At 38.9% G+C, this 27,158-nt stretch overlaps 1 protein-coding gene across 1 annotated transcript in view; it reads right to left on the bottom strand.

Annotated features, from left to right (window-relative positions):
* si:dkey-112m2.1 (transmembrane protein 132C) overlaps positions 1-27,158 on the bottom strand; it is a 184,414-nt gene that overhangs the window by 25,352 nt on the left and 131,904 nt on the right. Inside the window, exons 6-8 of the mRNA XM_005939462.3 lie at positions 12,211-12,354; positions 6,487-6,695; positions 1,438-1,747 (exon numbers count right to left, since the gene is read on the bottom strand). Coding sequence (XP_005939524.1) covers positions 1,438-1,747; positions 6,487-6,695; positions 12,211-12,354 — 663 coding nt within the window. The remainder of the gene's footprint in view (positions 1-1,437; positions 1,748-6,486; positions 6,696-12,210; positions 12,355-27,158) is intronic.

Below are 27,158 nucleotides of genomic sequence, written 5' to 3'. Positions count from 1 at the left end.
ACATACTACTAGCAGCCACGATACTAACAAGTGAAATAAATAAGGTCGGATCTGTTGTGGTGGCACAATAGTAACCCATGTGGATTTAGAGTAATACTGTAGTATAGGTGATTGAACATATCCTTGAATTTAAAAAGAAAATGGAAGGTTTCACAACGCCATTCGACTGCTTCAACAACTGATGTTCATTTAGTGTGTGAGAACATGTGCTATACTGAGAAACGCCTTATTGGATTATTGGATAAATAGTATTCTGAGATACACGGTGAAAGGGTCACAGAATGAGAGGCTGCACAGGTGCAAGCTTTTACAAGACGTGCCATGAAGGCATGTTTCTTTGTCAACTCATGATAGGCTTAAGTGTTTGTTCCATGCTGCAATCAATATAGTTGTTTTTATATCTTACTCCGTTTAGACTAAAAAAAACATTCTACCATACTCTGCACAGACTCTTTCAGTCCATAACTGCTTCACCATATGTTCATCAGCTTATTGTTAACCTTTTATGTCTGTCTGTCTTACTTTCTATCCATCTATCTGATTGATATCTATCTTTATATCTATCATGACCCCAAATTGAATAACTTAGCCTCTTAAATGTGATAATATGATGATTATTTATCTGTGGCTTACAAGTTCAAATAACATTTTGAACATTAATATTGGAGCAGATGACCATTAACTTTTTAAAAAATGTAGTAGACTAATGGTATCTTTAGTGGAGAATTAAAGTTATGCTTTCTATGTGTGTCCTGTCCCTGCATTTATAAACAAACTAGAAAGCCACATTCTGCTCCGCATTGACAAAGCAAAGCGGCTGAGCACAGTTTGGAGCTTTTCAGCTTGAAAAAACTTGAAACCCTGTTGGGTAATATTGACTGTGACAATAAGACGGATAAGACCAGAGTCAACAGTGGTCCGACTTTTTCTATTCAGTTGTTTTGGTCCATCGTGCTTGTGCTTTGCTTAATTCATACATTTCTAATACTTCAATGTCAACCTAATCAAAATACTTTGCATTAAAAGAGTCTAGATGAATGGATTTGCTTTATTGCTTTTAGACTTCTCATTGTAATTTTCCTAATCCACTTGCCAGGTTACTTTACTGCTGCGTCTATGTCAGTTTATCAGTTCAAATACGTCTGATATTGTGCTCACTTGTGACCTTTTGTTTGGCTGCCAAAACAACCAAGCCAGTCAGGTCATTTAATCGAGTAAAGCTGCATGTTTCCTTAGTAACAACAAAGACTGTATTGCGGTGGCTGATTCAAGCATTAGTTACTGCAGCTTCCGTGACAGTTACAATTTAGGTCTATGAGATGAACGTGTAAATCCCCACTGATCAGTCATGGCAAAACAATCCTGACAGCCACACTGCAGAGACATGCAGTACAACTTCTGCTTTAGAAACTGTGATAAAATATGCATAAATACAACCTGTAGTTTGGTGTTTCCAGTGCTCAGCCCGATTACGACTTGGTCATCCAGAAGCTGGGCAACCTTTGGGTCCTCCACCCTCAGAGACTCCTTCACCAACTGTGTCACATCCACCTGCCAGTCGGTGCCCAGCAGGAAGGTCTGCTGGCCCAGTACATCTTCCTCCATGGCTCCTCTACTTTCGCTGATGTCAGCCACAAAGTGGGTGAGGATGCGCAGAGTGGTGCTTTGGTACTGGGCAACACAAGCAGTCTCTGTCCTCCCCTCTACTGGATCGACACCATCCTTATCATCTGTGACCCTCTCATACCTAATGAAGAATGAAAAGAGGAAAGCACTGATCAACTGCTGGCAAGCCTGAAGAGCAGGGATATCATAAACCCATGTCAGACTGTGTTTGAGGTAAAAAGCGCTGAGAGCTCTCTGTGGACTCTGTGTCACCATTAGTGTCCATGAAGTAGAAACTCTCTGATGTAAAGTATTTACTGCTGTCAAATCATCTGCTGTGTGCTTTGCTGCAAGTTCGCCTGACTTTCCAAAAGTAATAGCCTCCCATTATTTTCAAAAATCCCTTAAAAACAGCTTGCAGAGAGAAACTGCCACCCGGCTTGCGTTCTCATTTTCTTTAAAAGAGCAACTGATATTTTTCTGTGTACCTGCTATTTATTTGGCTCACAGAAAACACTCTGCAATTTTGGCATCTCAGAAAATGTTTCCTAAAAAAAATCAATGTTTTTAAACTCACAGCTGGATATTTGTAAAGCAATTGTTCTACACTCTTGCCCCTATTTAAGTGGAGCTTATACAGCCCTTTATTTTTATTTATCTAAAAAAAGAAGCCAACCAACCCCCCACAGATAAATCTGAACATGGTGGAAAAGAATGAAGGAGAAATAATCCTTTAATGGTAGCAACTACAGAAATCAGTTTTTATTTGCGTGCTAATAGGTGCACACCTAGCCCAGACCCAAGATGGCAGCAAAATACAAACACCAGAAATGTTCAGAGTGACAAGTATTTGCAATACTTGCCAGACCTCACAAATAATTGCCTTAATCAGTATTGTTTGGCCTATAAAAGAGGTTGAGTCTCAAAGAAAAAAGGTTTAGCAGAGAGCTGAAGCTCCTCCTTGCCTAGTTTGCTAACGGCCAATTTTTTGGATCAAAGATTTTCATTTCCTGAAATTCTTTTTTTCCATTCAGGGCTAAAGACGAGAGGGACCGCTTGCCTGTTATCAACACACAAGTCAAGCATCCCTTATGGTACCAGCATGCATCAGTTCACATGCCATGAGTAACCTGCACATTTGGAGCAACATTTCCTGTCATTCAGAGGATCTTTTTTCAGTAAAGGCCTTGCTAATTTAAGCAGGTCAATGGCAAATCACATTCTGCTGTTATTACACCAACCTTAATTAAAAGTGTTTGGATATTAAACTTGCCTGCTGTCTATACCCGTCACCCATTTATAATAAGTAGAATGAGAAATATGAGCTCTCTTGAATTTTTATCACATATGAAACAAAAATGGACCCAAATGCTTACAGTATTTTAAAAAATGCAATGCAACACAGTGGTAAACATGCCCCTATTTGAACTTTGTGCCTTTGTGCTACTTGTTGTCTTCTGTTTTCTGAATTAATTGCAGTGTTTAAATCATTTGCAAAGGATTTTTTTTACACACCAACTGGAAATGCTGTTGTAATAATAAAAATGTACATTTCTAAAATACTGTAAATATCCCACTGGCCTGTCTGTGCTGTATTTTCTTATTGGTATGTTTTACCATTCCTGTTAAGGCACAAGACACACACATTATTCTCATCCATCTCCACTTTATATTCCATTAGTATATATCACTCACCTATAAATCTGTTTTTCTTCTCTCTTTTTTCGTCCTGTGCTATGCCATCATCATCGCTCTCACACTGTGTGTCTGCCTCATTCTATATTCTCAACATAAACTTGTTATTGGACTTCCTTGTAATCTATTTTTCCAACTTTCTTCCTCTGCTTTTCTCTCCCTCTTCTCCTTGCTCTCACCTCATATTGTCTTATTCTTTCAAGCTCTGCCTGCCTCTTTTTACCGGTCAGGTGGCCGGGGGTGGAGTGACAGTGACAGTTCCCATTAGGTTTAATGAAGTATGGCCGGTCTGGCAGGAAAACGGGCTGACAGGTTAACATGATGTGGCCCAATGGCTTGGCTTAGTTATAACCTGCCTTCCCCATCCCCTCCCAGGTTCTTATTCCACATCAGCAAAAGGATGGCACTTTAAACCAAGGTGACACTATTTGCTGGCATCAGAAACAGGAGGTCAGGACATGTTTGTTGCAGGAAGTGAGAGGTCAGCCATAGCACTTTTGTCAATGTACACATAAGCACACTGACCCATGAAAGCATTAATAAACCAGTGCCACCCCTGTTAAAGTACACATAACACACGTTCTTCACACAGTGATGCGCTTGAAAGAAATGATTGATGTGATCTTGCTTAGGTAGCAGGGGGCATTTGTGTTAGAGTGCCACCCTGTGGGTGGTACGCTAACGTGAGGAAATGTGAGGTATTTCTGAGTTGAAATAATCTCTAAGACTCCGTAGTTAGCATTTACAGTGCTTTCTTTAATTGAAAACATAAATATAGCCCTCCAAGGCCTATCTCCCCTCACCACACTCCCTGCCGGTGACTGATGCCCTCAGGGGTCGGTGCATTTGTGGTTCTTGGTGTCCGGGGCTGGGCACTCAGGTATGTACCAGCTCACTCCCGGTGGCTACTTGGCGGGGCCTGGCGCCTGTTGCTCGGTCAGGCCTCCTCCGGGGTGCGGGTGGCCCTCAGGCCTCCGGCCTCTGGGCCTGCAGCTTGGTTCACTCTGGCACAGCTGGCTGCCGGCAGAGCCGGCGGGCACGCCGGTGCAGCCCCCTCTAGCTTCTGCTCGGTGGCTACTGGGTGACGCCTTGTCTGGGGATCCTCAGCCCTTCCCATGAGGGTGGCACGGATGCCCCTCCGGTGGTCCTCCTTGGGCTCTCGCACTCTGGGGCCTCTGGATGTCTGGGGCCTGGATCTCCTCCATGCCTGCTTCATGCCCTGGGGGACAGGGCTATGGCTCTCTACATCCTCTTGCAGACCATTACATGTGGAAACCATTTGAATACAAGCGCGCTGATCCACACAGGTGTGCACACGGGTGTTCACTGTTCGTAGACTTAAATTACACCTTTCTTGGCTGCTACTTCAAAGCACATTGTGCGCTGTCTGTCCCGCGTGCTGCACAACAACATTGAATATTTAGTATTTACTGCTGTTTACACTTAGCTAGATTAATGCGATGATGTTGTGTTTAGTATATTGCTTTGGTTTTTTTTTGCTTGTTTTCTATTCTTTCTCTCTCAACAGGTGATCCAGGAGATTTTTTTTTCTCCTCCCCTTTCTCACTGTCCCTCTTCCCTTCTGTTTTTCTTTTCCTTCCTCTTTCTTTCTCCCTTTCCTATCCCTCACTCATGTCTGTCCCGTCTGTAACAACTGAAAATAAAATAAAAAATAAAAACAAAGGTCGATCAAATGGACCAATACGGCAATGCCACGATGATCCATTTGGCAAAATAAATCCATTGCGTATCCTTGTTGGTCTTCAGACAACAATTCTGACGGCTAAAGAACCAAATGGGACAGGCAAAAAACAAAAAAAACAAAACAAAAAACCCCCATAAATATAAATTAAAAAGTGTTTGTACACATGATATATACACCATAACTACCCCTGTTGCAATAATGAATGACATTATTTTGACATATTTCATCATTATATACTACATAACATGTTTTCCAGTTCAAAAATAGTAAACATGGCCATTTTGAAAGCGGCGTCACTATTACTGAAAAAAGAACAAATTTTAAAAAACTGTCTTCATAAGAAGTTGGGCCAACACCATGAGTGTCCTGATGGTTGAGTTGGTGCCTATGAAAGCCATGCCATATGACCTACATCATATCAAACCACACAGACTGATTTGGGCTGACCCTTCCATCCAAGGTGACAATACCGATATCCATATAATCTTTAAAACTTACCTTACCTATTCTGAAAGCATCAGAATAGGTAAGGTAAGTTCTTCTGTGTTAAGCACATTGAGTTTCACAGCAAACTGGGGCTCTAACTGTGACGACTGATTCTATCACTCATTACTCACTGCAACAAATCATGACGTGTATGTCATCTGCTAGCTCATGTAACCGCTGCTTTCATTCCACAGTATAATTCATGAATGTATATCTTGGCTCAAAGACAAAGATGGTAAACACTGGGGCGCAGGGAACAATCTAAATCTTGTTCACTTTATAAACACAACAGTGCTCTATTGTTTCTTCAACATAGTCACTATAAATATGATCACAGTAAATCATAATTATAAAAGCTATTATTAAATGTAAATTTGTCACTGTGCTTCACTGATCTTTGATATTGAAAAGGGTTGGTTCTATTTTAATCAGCAGAAATCATATTAGCAGAAAGATCATTAATTTAAATATTTTTATTAGGATCATCTTGTACAACTCACGCTGCACTGCACAGATCATTGTACACTATATCTCTTTACACCCTCAGGAATATGCTCAAGCTCTGTAATGCTCAAAATTATTAGTCATTCCTTATTCAGTATAAGTACTTTTTCCCCCTGTAGACCAGTCCAGTGAATTATTAGACACTTATTATGCAGCTGCACTTGCATTATGCTTCATATGTCTGCACCATCATTACTGAGCCAATTTCACGTGGTCTCCATTTTTATTTTTTTATTTTTTTAACCAAATGAAAAATATGATTGTCATAAAGGGATTGTTAAGAACTTCTCAGGTTTATGACCTACACAGAGAAATTTAGATTTTTGATTCTTGTGATTTTTTTAAGTTGCCAACTTTTCTTGTGATATACAGATGTGGGATAAAGCCCCCTCGGCCCATCGGAGTCAGTTTCTGAAGTGATGAAAGTGATGATGTGTTTTTTTTTATTACAACATGCAACAACATAGACACAACAGACAGTCATGACTTACCTCCTATTGCCCATACTAACAGGGACCTTCCAACCCTTAATCTGACTGAGCTCAGGGTCAGCCACATCAATTAGCAAGGGCAGGCGGGGCATCCATACGCTCATCTCGAGTTGTGCATTCAGAAAACTATAGGTGAAGTTAAGCATCACCCTGTTTTTTCCTCTTGTCTCCTTTCCATTGACATACACATAGTCACAGCGCTCTGACACCTAAAGAATAAAGGAAAAATTGCTGTGAGAGGAAGATAAGATGCAAACACACTATCTACAGTTCAGTCAGATCTCTCAAGTCATCAGGGCAGATCTTTAAACGGTTCCTATAATTAGATCTAAGCGTGATGAAGGTGCTTTCAGTTATTGCTGTCCTGTTCTTCGGAACAAGCTGCCTGCTGACCTGAAATCAATTACATCTGTGCATACATTAAAAACAGACTAGAAACCTTTTTATTAACACAGGCCTACACTCAGCACATGTTTTCACTGCCTTTGGCATTGTAAACCTACACAGGTTTTTATGTTCTTCTGTGTTAAGCACATTGAGTTTGCCATTGCCAAAACAATTTACATGACTTAAAGATTGCAAAGTACTCAAGAACAATCTCACTGCCAAAAAACAACAACAACAACAAAATAATAAAATAAAATAGGAATAAATAATAAAGCATAATTAGACATAATGTTTTCATATTGCCCATCTGTCCATCCATCTGTCTGTGCAACTCTAATAAACATGTTATTTCTTAAAGAATACTTAAACATGACTTAAAGATTGCAAAGTACTCTAGAATCTGATTGCCAAAACAATCTAACCGGGAAAAAATAAGAATAAATAAGCAGATACAAAAATCCACTGTAGAAGTAAAGTTGCTCTATTTCACCTTTTTTCTTGCATAGTAAGTAAATCTGATCATTTAGGCTGCTTTGAAAAAGATTTAAGTGCTTGGATTACTCAATTTCTTCCAGTTTCTTTTCAGTGTGTGTTTGTGTTTGTTTCAGAACCGCTCTATTCTTAATGCATGCCTGTGTGTGAAGCATAGTATGTGCACAATTTATGTGACTTTGGTCCAACTTAACAGATGGAGCTACGAAATGACACAAACCTAATTCATCTAGCCAGAGAGAAAAACACTTGCTCAAAACAAATTATGAAGTGTCTGGATAAAGTACACCACTTACTCTAATACATCTCCAACATAAAGAACTGATACAGCATGAACATCAGAAGTATCTGTCATTATCTCCAAAGCCCCAGAATCTCCTTATCAAACATTTCCCCCTTGACGAACAAATGTATTTAACAGTCTGTCATTGAATTTTGTTTGTAATCACTTGCATTTCATTTTTTCCCCCACTCTCAAATACCATATAAGCTTGATTGGCACAACTGGTAATTTCAACACATGTCCTCAATACTGACAATTGCTTCTTTATAACAAACCAGTCACAAGAAGACTGTCATCTGTCGCCACTTCTTTGCATATAACTTGGCAGCTTTACTCTCAAATGATGTCAAACCAAGCCCTCTCTCTGAGGAACAAAAGTGACAGCTTGCTGTCTGTCAGTTTTCTCCTCCTCCTCCCTTTCATTTCCCTTTTCTCTTTCTCTCCCACTCCTTCGCTCTCACCCTCAGCCTTCTCCAGCATTACTGCACCTCCTACATATTTCGTCTTCCTGTAATGAGAACAGGTTGGAACTCTGAAAGGAGGATTCTTAGATATGAGGGAAAGTTTAGGGTTTCACCTCGATGTATGCTAAATGGAAATGTAAAGCGGTATGAATGCAATTCATTTTCATTTAAAGTTTCCAAATTATTTGTCTTAACGAGTGCAAACCAAGGAATGCAAGGCTGATACTGGATTGCATACAGTCACAAAACTCACACAAGGATAATTTCTTTGTTCTTGTGATTTTAAAGTATGGAAGGCAACCATCCAGAGAGTAAACTAAATCTATCTACTTCTGCATTTTTTAGTCTCACTTTTTTTTGCTCTTTTATTATGCCTCAATGCTTAAGACATAATGTTTTCAGATTGCCCATCTGTCCATCCATCTGTTTGTCTAATTCTAGCAAACGTGGTATTTCTTAAATAATACTTAAACAGAACTTAAAGACTGCAAAGTTCTCAAGAATGATCTGATTAAACTTAGTGGCAAAAGACCAAGGTCACGGTGACTTTACACAGCACTTTTTTGGCATTAACCGAATAATTCACTTGCAAAATTATGATAAACCTCATACAAATGTCTACCATGCACTGCAAAAGTACATAAAACACACTAGATATTGAACAAAATATGATGGAACAGATCCAAACGTGACAGAAAACAAAACATGCCAAGGATTGCATCTGTGTTTTAAGGGAGAAAAACTTTTGCTCTTTTGCTTTTATTCTTGGTTTGCTTTGGTAGCATTTTTTGTTATTTCCACCTATTCAAGCACACTAAACACTGCATCATACTAATAGGATCTAATAACATTTTATAGGTTAACTTCACTGTGACATCATAATGAAAAGAAAAGTAAAAACAACTGTTTTCTTACTGTTACAGCAGGGTACACATGAGAGTTACTGACTGAAATAATTCTGTCTGACTAACCTGACTAAAACCGACTCATGAGAGAGCACTGTATTTAACATTTATGAAGTACTATGCTTTGGGGGTTGCAAAATTTCTAAAAGTTCCTAAAACCTAAAGAGCTAAAGCTTAGTGGTTTACTGGATCCGTCAAGTGTTCTACATTATTGGGATACAAGGAGAAACTGTAGCGCAACACTTTAAATCAGAAAGTAATCATCAGAAAATAAAAACTTGCAGTGCAGTACAGCAATGATGGATCTATTGTCTTTTTCCCCATTCTAAAGCTGTGACTTATATGAGGGGGCTCACAGGATTTGGAAACAATGAGCATTTTAAAATGGGTTCAATGGCAGTTTGTGTCTGGATTGCTATTGAAACACTCTTAAATACACCACGCTATAAATGTCGAGAGCAAGCCAGATGACTGGGTGAACTTCAACACAGTATTATTATATGTGAAGTGTAAAGAAGAGTACTTGCTGTGATTGAGGCTGGAAGTTACACTACATGGACAAAGGTATTGGTCCATTTTAAACCTCAGGTGTTTTCAGTCCTATTTTCACAGGTAAAATCAAGCTCCTAATCATGCATGCAGCATCTGTAAAGCAAGAGCTCACTGCATTCAAGTACCACAGCTGCAGAAGTCAGTTGGTATAAAATTTCTTCCCACTAGAAGATCTAGTTGCTATTTAAGCATATTGTGATCATACTGCCCTTCAGTAGAGATTCAAACTATAGACTGAATTTTTTTTGTAAATGTAACTTTTTTGCTGAAGTTCATAAAAATGTATATGATTATTGCATTTTGTTTTTTTAGTCATGATTAACATGGCATTAATCATGTAGTGCAGTAAGCACAGCAGTCTGTTGAAGGTATTGTATTTGAATATAATGTTAGGCAGAAAACAATGTTTTATTTATGCACTGACAGGCTACTTACACTTTTTCGTGTCTTGCAGGACGGGCTGCACATCTGGTTGTGTCGCTCCACTATTTTCTTCCTAGTTTGATGTATTTTAAAACTTGGGTTTGTTTTTATGTTAACTGGGCCAGGCGCAATGTTAGTCGGGCAATGTGCAGTCGGGCAATGTGCAGTCCCTGAGTTGGGGTTAACGCCTCACAGGAATCAGGCCTTGCATAGGTGTGTGGCAAACTGATTTGCTGTGTCTATTATAACTTGGTTGCAGTGGTATCAATTATTTCTTAGGGGTACACTTAGTGCATGTAATAAGCACCCCTGTGGGATCGTATTTTTTTGGGGTGGATTTGGTTAAAAAAAAAAAAAAAAAAAAAAAAAAAAAAAGCACCTGTAAGTTTCCTGTTGGTGAAAGCGAGTTATCATGTGATTGCTACACTGCTGACGAGCTGCACCATTAAAGGTACATTATGGATCATTAGTGGTCTTTTATTATGATAGTCTAATTTGATTGCAAACTCTCTGAAATAATAAAATTGTATACATTTTGGATGATTTTGATCACTTGTCCCATTTATTCTGGACTCGTCCCTGCATGATTTCCTGACTGGAAGTTTGTAAGAGCAGGATCAAGGCCTCAGTGCTCACCATGGGTGTTTTTAATCACTACAAGTATATAACTCTCTTATGTTTCCCAGTGTTTACCAGTTTCCTGTCTTTAATGACCCTATGTTTGTGTCACTGTTGTCACTTTGGGTTTCTTTTGGTAACTACATTTCCTTGGGCTTCTTTTGTTGTTTTACTCCCTATCTTTGTCCCTTGTAATTATCTGCTCTGCCCTTATTGTGTTCATCAGTTGCCTTTGCCTTGCTCTTCCACTTATCTTTGTCAGAGAAGTGCCCTTTGCTCATGTTTCACCTGTGCTCTCCTTTTATAGCACGTTGTGCCTTCCTCTGCTTCCCTTTTTTGCTCATCACTTTGCTGCAATCAACTTTAGATCATTTACCCTGTGTATTGTATCTGGATTACTTATCACCATTTGGACTTTATTTTTGAAGTATCAGCTTAGTGAAATAAAGCTCATCTTTTGTTTGCTTAACTTAGATTGTGTCTGCATTGGGGTCCTCCTTTTTGTCTACATATAACATAAAGAAAAGAAGGATTTAACTTCAAAGTCTCAAAGAAACAGTGAAGTGGGGAAAAATAAAGCTGTTTTATCTTGAGATGCCTTTGAAAATAGCATGAAGAAAAGATGGGTACTGCTTACTGTTCTCAAACCCGACGAGCGGGCAGGGGAGTAGACTACTGAGGTCAGCGTCACAATATGTGGTACTACTTCAGTTGATAATTAAACCCTTTGAGAGATCTCCCTCTTTTCTTCTATCTGATATGCATGTATAGTAAACACAACACACTTGTAGCACTGTTCTTTTTTTATCACGCCTACTCACAATCAAGAATAAACACTTTTATTTTTCTTATTTTTCCCCAGTTATATTTTTCTTGCTTCTCCTTTCACATAACGCCGCAGAGACGGATAATAAATCTGCTGTGGCGGTAAACAGCTCACAATTATTTCCTTATTTTATGTTAACAATAAATCCTTTGCAGCACTTCCCAAAAATTCAGTAAGGTTTCAGATTAATTATGTAAGACCTCTAAAAGCCAATGAAAATCAACTTACAGAGATTTAAAACTTGCTATATTCAGACATGGTGAGCAGTTTGTCACCTTGACAGTTTGATGGTGTTATGTAATATATAAGTGGTATGGATACAGACTCTCTTTCAGCATGATGATTGTTAATTATTCCTCCTTTAAAACAAGAGCAGAGTATAGAGTATGTAATCAGTGTTTTTTTTGTCTGTTTCTCACCAAGATTACACAAAAAAGCTGCCAAGCTGCACTTCATGGTGGCGAACTGGAGCACGAGAAAAGGATACCACCACCCACCCCCCCCTCCCCCCTTCTAGGGTTTCTGTGATTTAAACCTGACTTTTTCAAACAGCTTTCTGTTTTTCCCTTGCCATTAAACTAATGTATTTTGGTACATGTTTTGATGTTTTGCTAGAAGAAAACGAGCACCTTCATTTTGATTTCACTGTGCGAAAAACTCTTGAAGCCCGCAAACAGAAGTGTTATTCTTCCTGTTAACGTACCTGCATGCCACTAGAAAGCTGAGCATTAAGGATGAGATAAAGTGGAAAAAAAGAATTCATGTTGCACGAACCTTGATAACCTGTTCATCTGTTGACTTGCACTCCACTGACTCTGTAACATCAGAGACCGCACCATCCGTCCCTACAGTGACGACCTTCAGCGGAACAGCGACAGTACGCCCAGTGAGCACAGCCGTGTTGAGAATTTCAGTGTCCTGTCAGGTGAAAAAGAAAGAAACACACACATACTCTTAATATTACTATTATTATAAACTTTTTTGCTGCTGCCTCAATCCTGGTTTACCCCAAGTTAAGAATCCATTGGCTGATTTTCTACTAGATAAAGCAGCTGATGGGCTGAAAGTTGATGATGAAGCAGCAATGAAAAACTTGGCTACAGCTTTTCTACAAGATGACCAATAACATTCAAAGAGCAATCACCAGGGGTAAAACATGAAAGTGTGAAAAACATGTATGTTCTTGAAAGGCCACTCGAGGCTGGCTCTGAAAGCGGATCAGTCCCTGTAGATTCCAATGTTAAAATACAGCTAATATATGCTTTTACAACCTGCCACCAAATAATTTTCATTGCTTGAGTTGATTTCTCCCTTGACAATAACGAATGATTTTTTTTCTGTTTGTTTTTTTTTTAACTCATCTGTTTATATTTTACTAAGGATTTAATTTACTTCTCTTTAGTAAATTCAATCACCTTTAGGGGCGATCGTGGCTCAAGAGTTGGGAGTTCGCCTTGTAATCGGAAGGTTGCCGGTTCAAGCCCCGGCTCCGACAGTCTCGGTTGTTGTGTCCTTGGGCGAGACACTTCACCCGTTGCCTACTGGTGGTGGTCAGAGGGCCTGGTGGCGCCAGTGTCCGGCAGCCTCGCCTCTGTCAGTGCGCCCCAGGGTGGCTGTGGCTACAATGTAGTTGCCATCACCAGTGTGTGAATGTGTGCGTGGATGACTGGATATGTGAAGCGCTTTGGGGTCCTTAGGAATTAGTAAAGCGCTATATAAATACAGGCCATTTAGCCATTTTGGCGTGTGGCTGTTTTGAGGGACAGGTGGGTGTTGATTAGGCCACTCTAAATCTGCTAGCCTTCACCTCAGCTAACTGGTGACAACGTGTTGATAGTGTTTGTGGTGTTGGTGCATTGGTGCCAGCAAGCCTTATTATTATCTGACAATATAATATCTGACAAATAACAAGGCTTGTGCTGTGTCTTCATTATAATGAAAGCTGGACCAAAAAGTCTGTGCTTCACTTTTGGTGTTTTTTTTATTTTTTATTTTTATTTTGTACAAATCAGCAGAGAGGTGTACTATGAATGGAGATTAGGTTAGCCAAGACTGTTGAGCTTAAGGTCAGAGTTTTCACAAAAGTGTCACTTTTTTTACCTTGATAATCACCATGGTAGTACGTGCTCAACTCAAACTGGCTCTCAGTAGACGGTGTTTAGTATTTTGGTTTAAAGGGGGCTGGATGATCAGGAATTTTCTGGAATGCATGTTATAGATGCATAAACTGCATAAACTGCAGCTGTTGAAGCTCTGATTAGAAAGATGATTAGTAGATTTTTTTTATCACCAGTAATTTTCAATCATGAAAATTAATTTTGCATTAATAAACTAAAGGGATTTCCACATCTCCTTTCCACCGACTAACATTTAATCCTTAAATGTATCATAATTTTCGAAGCTCTATTGTGCAGCTTTCCTGTTAGAAAAAAAACCCCCAGCAGCAGCGAGTGTGCACAGAGTGGTAAAATAAACACAAGTCAATGTTTTTTTTCTTCCTGCTCAGCGTGTTTGTAATGATTGTGGAATCAGAAGATTAATGATCATCTGCAGCATTACTTTTTTGTCTTATTTTCAGCACCAGTTTTGCATTTTAATGCTCACTATATATCTTTATAATGTTCATAGATCTTTATTATTCATCAGTGTGATGATGTCTCTGATTAGAGTAGGTGATCCTCAATGGAAGCATGCAGCGAGCCTAATGCAGAAAGTCTGGTTTAACAGAGGATGCTGATAACCACCATCATGATACTTGTCACCTCTGACTGGGGTTTCACATTTTGTCTAGCTAGCTAATGCAAAGAAACACTAGTGAACGTTCTTCATAATATACCCCCTCAGGTCTCTGTCTCCATGGGATGCACCCCTCAAGTCCATGGATACAATTTACTAACCAATTTTGCTATAGCATTACTGTATCTGATAACTTCTGGCACTCCATCCTCTTGTCACTTCTGGTTACAGATGCCAATGGAAACAATGCAATAATGCATCCAAGACTTCAAAAAATGGCTCTAAAAACCAACAGCCGTTACATCCATTTTTAATAATCGAGTCTATGATAATATCACTTTCATGCTGGAATAGTGAACCAGCATGAAACCGATGATCTGACGACGTTTGATTGTTACTTTCTACTGACACCTTCATCCTCCTTATTAGCCAAACGTTTGGTGTTGTTGATTTTACAAATACACAGGATCATTTTGTGTGTAGAGAAGGTTCTATTCTCGACCATCATCTTTGTTGCTATGAATATTTTTTGTGAGCTCCATCAAAGAGCAGAACATTTCCAACAATATCAACGATAAAGGTAACGCTATACTCAAATACTGCAGGCAAATTAAATGCAAGATGATATGACATTTATGTGTAGACTTGGAAAAACACGATTTACTTACTGGCAGCTTTCAAAGTTATATACATAAACATAAACAGGATAACAATTGGCTAAAATAAAAAAAGAATACAAATACATAGCAGGAATACCAGTGTGTTTCAAAATGACCTAAATGCTTTCTGCACACTAGTGCAAATAAAACAAAGCAACCAAAAATCTCAGTGGTGGCAGGGCAAGGGTTCTTAGAAATGCCCACTGTGTATAGGCAAACTTTTGGCCTGTGGGGTGGGGGTCATAATATTTAGTGCTCAGTCTTTTGTTTTCTAGCTAAACCAAACAACACTTCGTGTATGTTTGCATACATTAAAAACATGTATTGTAGAAAAAAAATATACGTTTTATATTTATAGCGATATCCCTAATGAGTCTTCTACATGCTGTGAACCTAGTTTCAAATGCCATTTATTATCTGAAGGTCAAATCTCACGCAACTATAGACTGTAGTTATTGCAAAAGGTTTTTTTACCTCCGCGTTCAAGTAGCCCATCATACAGTAAGGATGAGCAGCAGCTGTGAGAAGTGCTATTTACTGCTACAGAGATCCTGCAAAGCACAAGTGAGGCTGTGTGACTGTTCACTTAAAGATCTTTGCGCGCAAATAGTAACGATTTTTTAAATGGACTTTTGCATCAGTCAATAAGCCTGCTTTTTACATTTTGTTTACATTGCATAGAATGTATGAAGCAGCAAGTCTTCACATTTAACAATCCTGAAATAACTAAGTGTGGCATTTTTTAAAATAACTCGAATGATTACAAGATTCTCAATCTCTGAACGATCAAAAATGCAACATTTCTATGTAAGAAAATATATATAAATCTTTATTCCATGCATTTTCTTCCTACCTTCTTAAAGTCTGATACCTACATCCCCACAATACAATATTCAATGATGGGTGTGATGGTTCAATCGAAGATTAGAAGCAGCTAACACAGCTCTGGGCTACAGAAATGTTGTAAGCTCACTTCTAATTCTCCCCTTGATTTTTTTTTAATTTGAATGTCTACTCTTTAGCCCAGCCGATACCGCCCCGAGAGACATCACTTATTAGTTTAAATCGATTTTGAACAGCCCCCTCTTGAACCACGTAGGGCTTTACATCACATATACAGTGCTAATTCTTCAGATCAGTAAACAGATGCCTAATATTGTTCCCTCTACTGGTTTACATTGCAGTGAGGTCACAGTATGACAGTTATTCGAGTCTTCCCAGCTATTCACCATTATTCCCCAGAACCAACCTTAATTAAAAGAAAAAATACAAAACATTGACAATAATGCTTCACACCAAATTGCAGTCATTCCAAAGCTATAGCTAGATTCACTTGAGAATGACAGCCCTTACAGAAGAGCAGGAAGAAGATAATGAGATCAATTAAGACAATGCCTGGTAATCCTTGAGCTCTCAGTGTGTTCGTCGTATAGAAGATTTGCTATAACAGTAGATCATTCTCATCACTGCTCAGTTTAAATAAGACTACTAAGAGCCTGTGAATGCCAAAGGCATCTATTTGTTCATTAAAACGGTTGCCTTTTTGTTTTTCTTTGTCATTAACTATCCCCCGTATCTGCAGATATACACACAGAGAAACTGCTTTTTAACCTTGGTGAAATGTGTGGTGGTGATTCCATGCTGTTCTGTTTAAATATTTCTTGCTTGGCTGATAGATCTTTCTCAAGGGATGTGTTTGTCCTGCCACAAGGGAAACAAACCCGAAAGTTAGAATGAACAGAGGGCAAATTCCTGCAAGTGAGCAATTTAGTGCCATCCTTTACAAGCACAATTGTTAGGCCTCTTGTACGTTTCAAGTTTCACAAAGACAAACTTGCAAGTCTGCCTTGTTTGAGTTTCAGATCATTTATAGTATATTGATGGTAAAGCATGGGATATACAGCGCACAATTCATTTCCTGAAATGGATTTGAAAGTGAGGCTCGTTTCTCACAGATTCAAATGATATTCAAGCATATTTAAATCTCCAGCAATCCAGTAAAGCCAACACTCAACAAGTGAGACATCCATATAAACTCTAGTCCTTGTTGTGAATGATGAATATATCTGCTGCTAACTGCATGGTGCTGATGATACTAAGCACCTGTAAAAAGTCTTCTCTGTGTGATCACTACTTCTACATGTAATGGGAAGTACCTTTTTTTTTTGCTTAGTGAGCCATTACAACTGGAACAGCATGATAAAAAAGAGGTCTTAATGATCTTCGGCATGTATTGCGGAGACTGTCCATCCTCATAAAGAACTGAGTAGTGAACAAGATCAAATGTAATCCACATAATGACAAAAAAAGTGAAATTTAATAAGAGAGCATTAATGATGCACGAGGCAGCAAAGGCAGCGTCTTCATCTGTAAAACCCACCTACGTCTCATCAGCCACCGCCTGGCTGTTCAATATCCCCCCTGTGGATGAGAAGGTCTGGTGTGTATTCCTCATTGACGAGGCGTACTTGTACACACCAGCAGATAAGCATTTATGACGGAAAATGACTATATTATAGACTAATGTGCACACATACACGTAAACAGCTAAACACATAAACGTGCTACATATATTGCATAGCAACCCACAGTATCAGTATACATATGCAACAACTTAACTTAGACACACACTTGCAAGCACAAAGACACCCTACTTTTTTTTGCCCAGCTCAAAAAGAAAAAAGAAAAAGAGGCATGTCTCCCCCCTTCTCATGCTGCAGCTTATCTTAACAACCTCTCATTGCAGTGCAGAGAGCAGGGCAAGAAAAGAGAAGAAAGAAGGCGAGAGAAGGGAGAATCAATAAAAGGCCATTATATTTCTGAGCAGCAGGGGGTAGAAGCATAGAGTGTGTGGGGGCTGATATGGTTGTGGATGAATGATGTGTAAGGTAGCAGACAAACTACAAAAGTCCTGCTTGGAGAATAGTTACTGTATGTAAATGTGTAAATGCTCAAGGACAAAATCTGCTGTTGTTACCCAACTTTGATTTAATATATATGCTTTATTGCAAGAGGGCATTATTATTCTGCCACTTTGGTTTCAAGACCTGCGCAGATCAGACAAGTCCAATGAAAAATTAGGAACTGATGGCTCTTTTTACACATAACGACTACGCACAACAAACCCCTAAAGTTCCTGCACTTTTGGATAACCTCCCAGTCTCTGCAGTGGAGTCCCTCTTCTGTATGGCAGGCTTGTGTGAATAATGACTAATGTTTAAACCCCTATCAGATTGTTTCATCTTACGACTGCAGCTTCTTTGCTCATTCATGCAACATAACGTATTATTTTCCTCACATTTTTTTGCAAACTTGTTCACTGTCAGTAACAGTATTTGGATGCTAGAGCAAACGCTAGGAAATAGGGTAGTATTAATAGTAAAAAACTATTATTATGAAAATAAAAACAATATACAAAAACTACTGCTAATAAAATCATAAAATTGTGATTTTGTGTGTAGTCTCTTGCTACGATACACCTTATAAGCACAAGAGGTCTAAAGATGGAGTTAAAAGAAATTACAGCATAATGATAAGTGACTACTAATCCATATAGACTTATTCAAAGGGTTTAAACGAGCAGGGTAGGGACACATCTAAGATATGCTGGTCTTAGATGTGGCCCAGAACACCTTTTAACCATGGCTAGCTGTTTATTATTCAGTCACTGAACAGATGCCTCTGACCCACAGAAAACCACAGCTCAACTGTTTTCTAAGCAGCTGAGATTGACAGGAAGCTCACAGGTCCTGTTCTGTGTTGGCCAACAGTACAGTAGGTTTATATTGCCACTGCAGCACTCCATCCATTCAGTTCATATCAATTATCAATCAAAAAGTCTATTCCCTCTAGCACCTATATAGTCTCCCCCTGCCACTCAAAAACTTTGGAACATCTTAAAGTGTATAGTAGGAGATAAAATGAAAGCAACGGCAGGGGAATCAATGCCTCTAAGGATTTAATTTCTTTTTTCCCACTATTTTTTTTTTGTTAGAAATGGTGATACAACAGAAGGAGAGAGCGGTGTTCATACAATGTAATCCTTTTACGGTTATGACTTGGGAAAAAAGGCACAGCAGCCAAGGTGTTCTGCACTGCAGTGCTATAGTCGGAGAAAAACCGGAGCAAGGTGCTGATAACTGAAGTGATGAGTGATGTGATGGAGCGAGCAAAAGAGGGAAATTACTATTTTGTTGCCAAAGTTAGGAAGATGACAGTCATTTTACGTGTAGCTGTTGAAACTTAGCAAATCGTCAGGGTTTGGAGTTTTCATTTTAGGGAGTGAACAAAAATACTCCATAGTACTTACAGCGGAGTATGCAGAAATCCTACATTTTGCTAGTAAGCTAGGTATTTGATGAAAACACGCTGATAGTCAATTGAATCTGGAGTTTTTTTGAGGATGAAATAAGCTGAATAATCAGCTTCTGCGTCTCCGCTGATTTACCTCAATTGGCATAGCAGCTATAATTGCAGTATTAGCAAATAAAGAGTTGAAGGCAGTTTGGGGCCATTCTGCATTGACCATGAGTAAGAAATACCACTATTGATTATTAAATTGGGGCCTACAGTGATTTATACTCTCCTCATTAATTAGATATTGATTTATAACTTCTTGTCCTGGCAATGGGTTGGGTTTGTTATTGTGTACTGTGAGCTCTAAATACTTTTAGTAAGATTAAATATTAAGCGTCTGTTGTTTTTTCCTGCCTCATACTTCCTCACTTTAACATAAGGAGCGGAAATGCCAAAGTCAGCAGTGATAAATTGGCTGTCGCTGATAAAGCCTGTCCATATTCTGAGGACCTTTCTCCTGTCTCCGGCTGAGGCCATTTGATTAGAATAAACCAGAGAGCACTATACTGGACCATGGCCCATGCTGGCCAAATAAAAGACCCTCAACCCAGCCTGACAGAATGAGGGAAAGGGTAAGGAAGGCAAGCCAGCAAAAAAGTAAACAAACCACAACAAATGACAGAACGGACAGGCTTAACTTCAAAGTAAAGCCTGACTGACATACATATCTTGGGCCCTGAGAGAGGCAAGAGAGACATGCTGGGCGGCAGAAGTGAAATAGTTTGTGTGTGAGTACAGAGGATATGCACACATGTCATCCTCATTCTCTGCCGCTCCGCTTCATGCTCACTGTTACACAACCCACCCTGAAAAAAAAGTTTGAGTCCAACCAATGTGATCATTCACATTCTTTAGATTTAGAAGTTGCGTGTCAATAATATGAAGGTACTTGATGACACACTGCTATTTTACACTACTGTGCAAAGGTTTTGAGCCACCCTTCATTTCGTTCTTGCATAGGATATAGATTCAGTGATTCAGTGAACCATGCACATGCAGAAATTGCTATACAGAAAAGACGTTCGCAGGATTTCGAAACTGGTATGACATTACTCAGTTTTTGGTTTCCCCCCCCCCGCAAGATCTTTATAAAGTGTTTCCTTAGAGCCTCAGCTTTGGTGTCAGCTGGCCTCTAATGCAGGCATGTGCATAACACAGAAGGAGGGAAGGAAGGAAAAAAGAAGAAGCAAAGAAATTACAGTCCTAAACAACTAAATAAATAACAGAAACATTGTTATTTGAATAGAGTTTGCTAATTTTGATCTCCCTGACTGTCTGCTGTCTCATCTCCCTCTCCTGCTTGCTGTAGGATGATCAGGATCAACAATGACAAACAAGCCTGATGCATAAGGAACATTTTTCCCCAGAGCGAAGGTGATAAGGAGAATTCGTTTATTCAAAAAGCACAGCATAAAGATAAGGCAGAAAATTAGAGACCCATATATACACAAGAGGACTTAATTAAGCTATAAGGGGCATTATAGTTGCATGCAGATGGCTAATGTTGCCCTGAGGGCACTTAGCATGCCAATGGATAGCCTCACTGCTTCCCGATTAGTGCTCTGTCATGTCATTTCCAAATACTGTTACTGACAGTGAAACAGTATGACTGATAGCATCTTGCTTGAAAATTGCTGGCGAGTTCTGATGCAGTGATAGCACTTTGTATAAATTATAGATATACGACCCTTTATTTTGGACTTGGTTTAAGCAGCCAAGCAGCATGGGAACAGGGTTTCTGCTTTCACTTTCTTTTGTTCTTTTGATTTTCGAAAGCATTTGTCCATCAAAGTTGATTGCCAACTTAAAATTGCAAGGACAGTAAATGAGAAAACCAAACTGGGTACAGTGGAACCCCGACTTACGAAATTAATTAGTTCCCGAGGGTCTTTCGTAAGTCGGAAATTTTCGTAAGTCAAAGCACCCATCGTGCCTTTTGAGTGAACAATAGGCTATAGGCTAATTGCTAACGGCAACAACAATACGTCGTTCAAGTGGAACAGCGAAGCGCAAGTACGAAAGCCAAGGGGTTGTCACATGATTAGGAAGGCATTGTGGACATTCTGGGCTCAGCCAATCAGAGCCAGCGGATTTCGTAACACGGGCAGAAATATTGCCGTTCAGTGCCTTTGTAACTTGAATTTTTCGTTTAACGGGGTATTCGTAAGTCGGGGTTCCACTGTATATGGATTCAGGACCCTGTTATTCAAAAGTACTATAAACTTCGATGCATTCACCAGTCACCCAAGTAGTATTTCAGCTGCTGAATTACAGTATTTGCTTTAACCAAAAAAAATTTTTCTTGACTTGTAATACTGGCAGGAGGCCTGAAGGCTGATAGATGGCAGCTAGTCATGGCAATTTAATTGATTTATCGAAAACACTTTTTTTTCTTTCAATCTTCACCATTATTGGCACAGATAAACTTCCCGCCAAGCTTCACCAATGTTATCTGAGGAATTTCAGATTTTTTAAAACACCAGTGCGAATTCTGACCAATCTGACAAACCGAAAGTTACATTTCTCAGAAACTGTTTCATGTATTGACACGGGATTTGTTCTAGGACTAGGCACCCCTCGCTGAGGGAGGTGTCTTGCTGGCTCAGAGTATCATTATCTGTTAATGAAAGATCATTTTAACTTGGGGGTACCTCCAGCCCCTGTTAACCCTCCACCCTTAAAAAAAAGGACTATACCCTGATTGCTCAACTTGTCTGCAAAAAGTAATGAGTTTTCTGTGAGTATGGGAAGAGCATTCTCCGAGCTGCTGGTTAACTTGCATTCTTCAAGAGCTTGGACAGGATGAAGACTCTTGTGTTCACTATTGAAGTGAACAAAAGAACATTTGCTGTGCTTTGATCGCAGATGAGACTTTCTGAAAGCAGAAGCGGCTGTTCAAAGTAAATAATGGCAGACTGCATCGTTCCTTGAGAGTGTGCCAAAGTAGCCGCTATGCGGGTATTTTACATTTTTTTTTCCCCTACATAGTGACAAAGACAGGTAGGCTAACAGATGAGAAGCCTTGACTACAAAGAAAGTTTCTCAGTTCTGTAGCAGAGAAATACTCTCTCTGGTGCTGACTTTGGGCTTTGTAACTTTACACACTGCTTAAACGTGGGACTATAAATCATTTAAAAAAAGGAAAACCCTCTTTAAAAAAAAAAGTCACTTTAAGCCACTGAATGGAGCCAAAATGAATAAATCTGAATTTGCCCTGGTGATTATAATTCCAGACAAAGGTGCTTAACCACGGCCACAAATACAGTTAATGCAGAGCTTCCTGCTAATGGTGCTGATTATAATGTTATGGGACTGTAAGCACAAAGCGAATGTTATTGAGTTTGAAATAGAGTGAGCTTCAGAAGCTATGAATAAAATGCTAATGATTACATTTGGGATGTACTGTAAAGAGCTATGGGGGCCAACTGGCTGTCTCTTCTAATGAGAGAACAGAGAGGCAGGGAGCAGCAAGAGAGGGATCAAAAATTCATGGGAGGATGCAATAAAAGTAGTGCACACTCAGCTGGCATGTTCTCTGCATGTACCGTCTTTCAAGCTTATTAATGAAACACCACCATCGTCTCTCTTTTCCTGTCTGTTCCCGGGCCAGATTGTGTTCAGCCCTGCAGTTTTCTTTGATTGTCCCGTTAAAATCAGAGTAGCCAATATCACTTAACACAAACAATGTAGCGCCATTTGTCTTGGTGACGTCGAGCTGGCATTCACAGGTCCAGAGTTCAGTTCAGTATCTCAGTAATGCACGAGAATTCTCACACAGTAAGAGGAAAATAGCAGTGTCTTAAGCGCAGACAACTTCCTCTGCGCTTGTCCTCTATTAAATGTATTGATTTATGAGATTTCAAACAGGAGTGCGTTACAAACTGAAGACGAGAGCCACTGAGGGTTTCTAAATGGAGACAAAACTGCTCATCTGAACAAGCCATACAATCTAGTATTAACTCCTAAAAACTACACTCTCGTGAAAGCAGTTTTCAGTAGTACTAAACTCACAAATTTTCCAATAATAACTGCCACTTAATATTAGCAATGCAATCTCTCTATGATTTTGTCTTTCTTAACGGTAGCAATAGATTACATATATCTACAAGTCTATTATTTCATCTTCACGTCAGAATTCTCCTTTCATTTCCAGAAAAAAACAAAAAACAAAAAACAAAAAAAACACGCTTTGAATGCTAAATTGCTTAGCGCACTCACACAAGATCCTCATTGTCTTCAGTATTCATCTAGCATTCTATAATATCCTGTTCGGCCATAAAAGGCACAAAATTGCGAGTCATCGGTTGAACTACAAATTGCTCTGTTCAATTTTCCTGGAAAATGCATCTCCTCTGAAATTATGAGCTTTGACCATTGCTGCGGGATGAATATCCAATACTGATCTCTCTCGCTCTCTTAAACACTGACTGCAGAAAGCTTATACCTGTAGAATTCACAGAAACATATCTTCAGTAAAAATGAAAGAAAATTAAAAATGTCAGGGTATGCGTAAACTGATCTCACCCATCTTCTGTTTAAACATGCGCCTTCTTATCCACTCGTTCGTACTTGTTTCTTCTTGACCTTTTTGTGCATGCACATGACAAATTTAAAAAGCAATTCTAGGCATTTTTCAGCTGTTCAAAAAAACCCTTGTAAGAACAACAAAAAAAAAAAGGAAGAAAAAATAAAACAAGTTCTGCACTTCATGTTTGGCAGCCAGGAGGTACTGGGTGAGTGTGAGCATGCGTGTGCTTCTCTGTGGGAGTTAAGGCCAGAAGCACTCACGGAGAGATGAGAGTTCTCTTGAACAGGGGTGTCTGGCATTCTGTACCCAGACAAGTACTGCTAAGTGCCAGGAATGATTGGTGTCTACCTACACATACTGCCGCAAAGGTGATGGCTGATGTCATATATCCATCCATCCATCCGTGCATCTATTTTTTACACATCCTATCGGGTTCGGTGTTTTGGAGGAGGCTGGAGCCTATCCCAGCTGTTATTGTTCCAAGAGGCGGGGTATACCCTGGACATGGCCATCTAAGGCGCAGTTTGCTCAGACAATGACTCGTCTACCTTTAATTTATTAGCTGGCACTTAACAAGCAATATGTGCTGTCAAAGCATGGGTGCCCTTTAGAGAGCAGAATTTGTTTTCAGAAGTCAGAGAGACAACTAACGTCTCAAAGACTGCACCAAGACAGTGTCCTACATATGAGGAGTGAGCAAAACGTTTTGAGAACTGGCTAAGAGTAATTCACATGATCTTCTCTTATATTGCCTAAATATTTTAAATGGGGCTGCTGTTTTTAGATCACTCTGTTGAAGTACCATTATGCGCCCTTGTAACGTAGTTGATCCTTCAGACTTTTTGTAAAGTGGGCCAACTTGTCAGTGGTGCAGGTAGTGTGTGAACACTGTGTCGGTGTGGCCACAAACACAATCAAAATTTTTAACTAACTTACAGCACTAGTAAAGATAGCAAAGTACTGTTGTTCTAAGATTTACCTTCATTATTGCAGTGCACTTTTACGTTATCCAAAAGTTCTAAATAAAAATTCATTTTCCTGTTGCGTGGGCTCTTAGTTCATTTTAGGTCTTCAGCCTTGGTGTATTTAGGCTTCTTAGCTGTCATATGTAAAACAGAAACTAAGAAGAATTTTATTATTATTTTTTATTTTGTATTTTTTTGTATTTTATTTTACTTCATTTATTTATTTATTTTTATTTTGTGTGTGTGTGTGTGTGTGGGGGGGGGGGGGATTACAGGGGTTAATTTTTTTTTTTCTGTTTTTTGTCACACATATTGGTTTTGCTTTACTCCTTCAGTTTCCCATTTCCTCTCACCTTCTCTGTTAACCAGTTTCTATCTTTTTTTTTGCCAATGTGTTATCTGTCTTAGAGTAACTTCCTGTTTTACTTTGAAGGTTATTTTCCTGTGTCTTCCTGCCTTTGTTTCTTCTCCTCACTTTCTTGATTATATTCCTCACCTGAGCATGCCTTTGTCCCATTTCCCAGCCAGCCCTCTGTATATATCTATTATTTTTTTTTAACAGATCATTTTTTCCTTCCCGTTTCCGTCGCCTGCATTCCCGAGATTCCTGCTGTTGCCCCTGTGCCACCCCATGCTTACTTTAACACTAATTGGCATTTAAATAATGTTTAAATAAGACTTGAACAGAAAATGTTTATTACTACTACTACTATTAATTTAATAACAGCTAACTAATTAGACCTATTGACAAATTGTTGAATCTTTAATAAGACACATTTTCTTCTTAAATCAAAGTTTGCACGCTGTCAGTACTTTCTGAAATCTTTATTACAATACATCTTTGCATTTTTTCCATATCTCTTTCAATTAGTTGTCCATTAAACTTTTTAGTATTACTATTATTTAATACAATATAATTGGAGTGTGCATTCTCTTTTATTAAGCCACTAAAAGTGGAGAAATGTAGCCAAAGCCTTAAAGCTACTCTACTCGCCACAAACCATAAATCAGCAGTGCACCGCTGCCTCACAAAATGAGTATGATAAAACTTTATGAAGTGCTTGAAAGCATTTGATTTGTACATGGACATAATCAATGACAAAAATTAAAACTGCCCTATTCTCTCTTCAGCACACAGAACGATTTTCCTCAAAAACAATTAAGAACAATTCATTATGTTTACAGTGTCATTATGATAATACAGTTAGCAATCATAAGCCACTTGCCAATTCATCCACATTTGGATTGTTAAAATCCAACTCAATTTAACTTCTCATTCTGCAAATTGAGACCGGCGTTTAAAAGCTTCATGACGATTAGAAGTTAGTCCAAGCTTTGTTTTAAAAATAATAATTGGGTCTGGGTTTTTTCTTCAGGACTAATAAATGATGATTGCTTTGCCATACTTTCATATGGCAAATTATTATTCTTTATAAAGAGGCTAAATACTTTTATTTAAAGTCAGAATCAAAAAATGCACAATGGCCTTGCTAAGAAACTTGTAGACTTTAAGACTAAAAATGGGAAATGAAAATAAATGAAATACAGAGTGGCTCCTAATTAGACAATACCTTGTTGTTCACTGAACAGGACATGCTGCTTTTATCCCTTTTATCATTTATACATTATAAAAATGTTTTTAGCGTGGGAGAGCTGTAAACTCTTTAAAAAGAAACATGTTTTTTTTTTTTAAGTATTTTCACTGGACCTTGAATGTCATAGTAAACAAGTAAAAGAAACAGTTGCCAAGTAACTGCCAAAACTATCTTGTTACAAGACATGATTGAATGTGGGTGTTCATCTTGTACTATGTTTAGCTTTAAGTTGATCTCACAAATCTAATGGCGTTTGTGAGGGTTTTCTTCATTACAGCTCTCTTTTTGCTCTTTAACTTTCCAGTGCATCCACATCTCAGCATTATTAAGATGCCGAGACATTTTCCATTGTGTTGGGTTTTATGATGTCAAACTCAAAATTAGTTTAATTTGTTGACATGGTTCTGTTCTGTCATATGGAAAACCAGAAGAGCAACACTCCTGTGCAGAACAGAGGAGACGTCAGTGGAAAGCGGCTTGTAAAAGGGCAGCAGTAACTATAAACTAAAAAAGCACTGGCTATATGAGATTTGCCAGTTAGATTTGTAGAAAGGAATCAGCTGAGCCAACAGCTGATATTCTAGCCTGCCTGAATTAACACCAGCCTCAATGCAATGGCCGCCAAGTTGAAAGTTTATCTTATTAATAGCTACTTTGAGCTGCTCCCTGCTCCCATTCACAAGGGGTTGCCACAGCGGGTAGCTCCGCATTGATTTGGCAGAGTTTTACACCAGATGCCCTTCCTGATACAACCCCAAAGGGACTGTTTCTCCTTTCGGGATGAAACTGGTGATCTTGATAGTTGACTGCATAAACCACTACATTATAGAGAGTTATGTTATTAATATAATATTACTTTTTGGGTGGAAATAAGTTCAAAAGC

Source organism: Haplochromis burtoni, unplaced genomic scaffold (assembly GCF_018398535.1).
Source record: "Haplochromis burtoni strain Fernald_Lab_line unplaced genomic scaffold, NCSU_Asbu1 Contig_118, whole genome shotgun sequence".
NCBI lineage: Eukaryota > Metazoa > Chordata > Actinopteri > Cichliformes > Cichlidae > Haplochromis > Haplochromis burtoni.
This window is presented reverse-complemented; position numbering and strand designations above follow the sequence as displayed.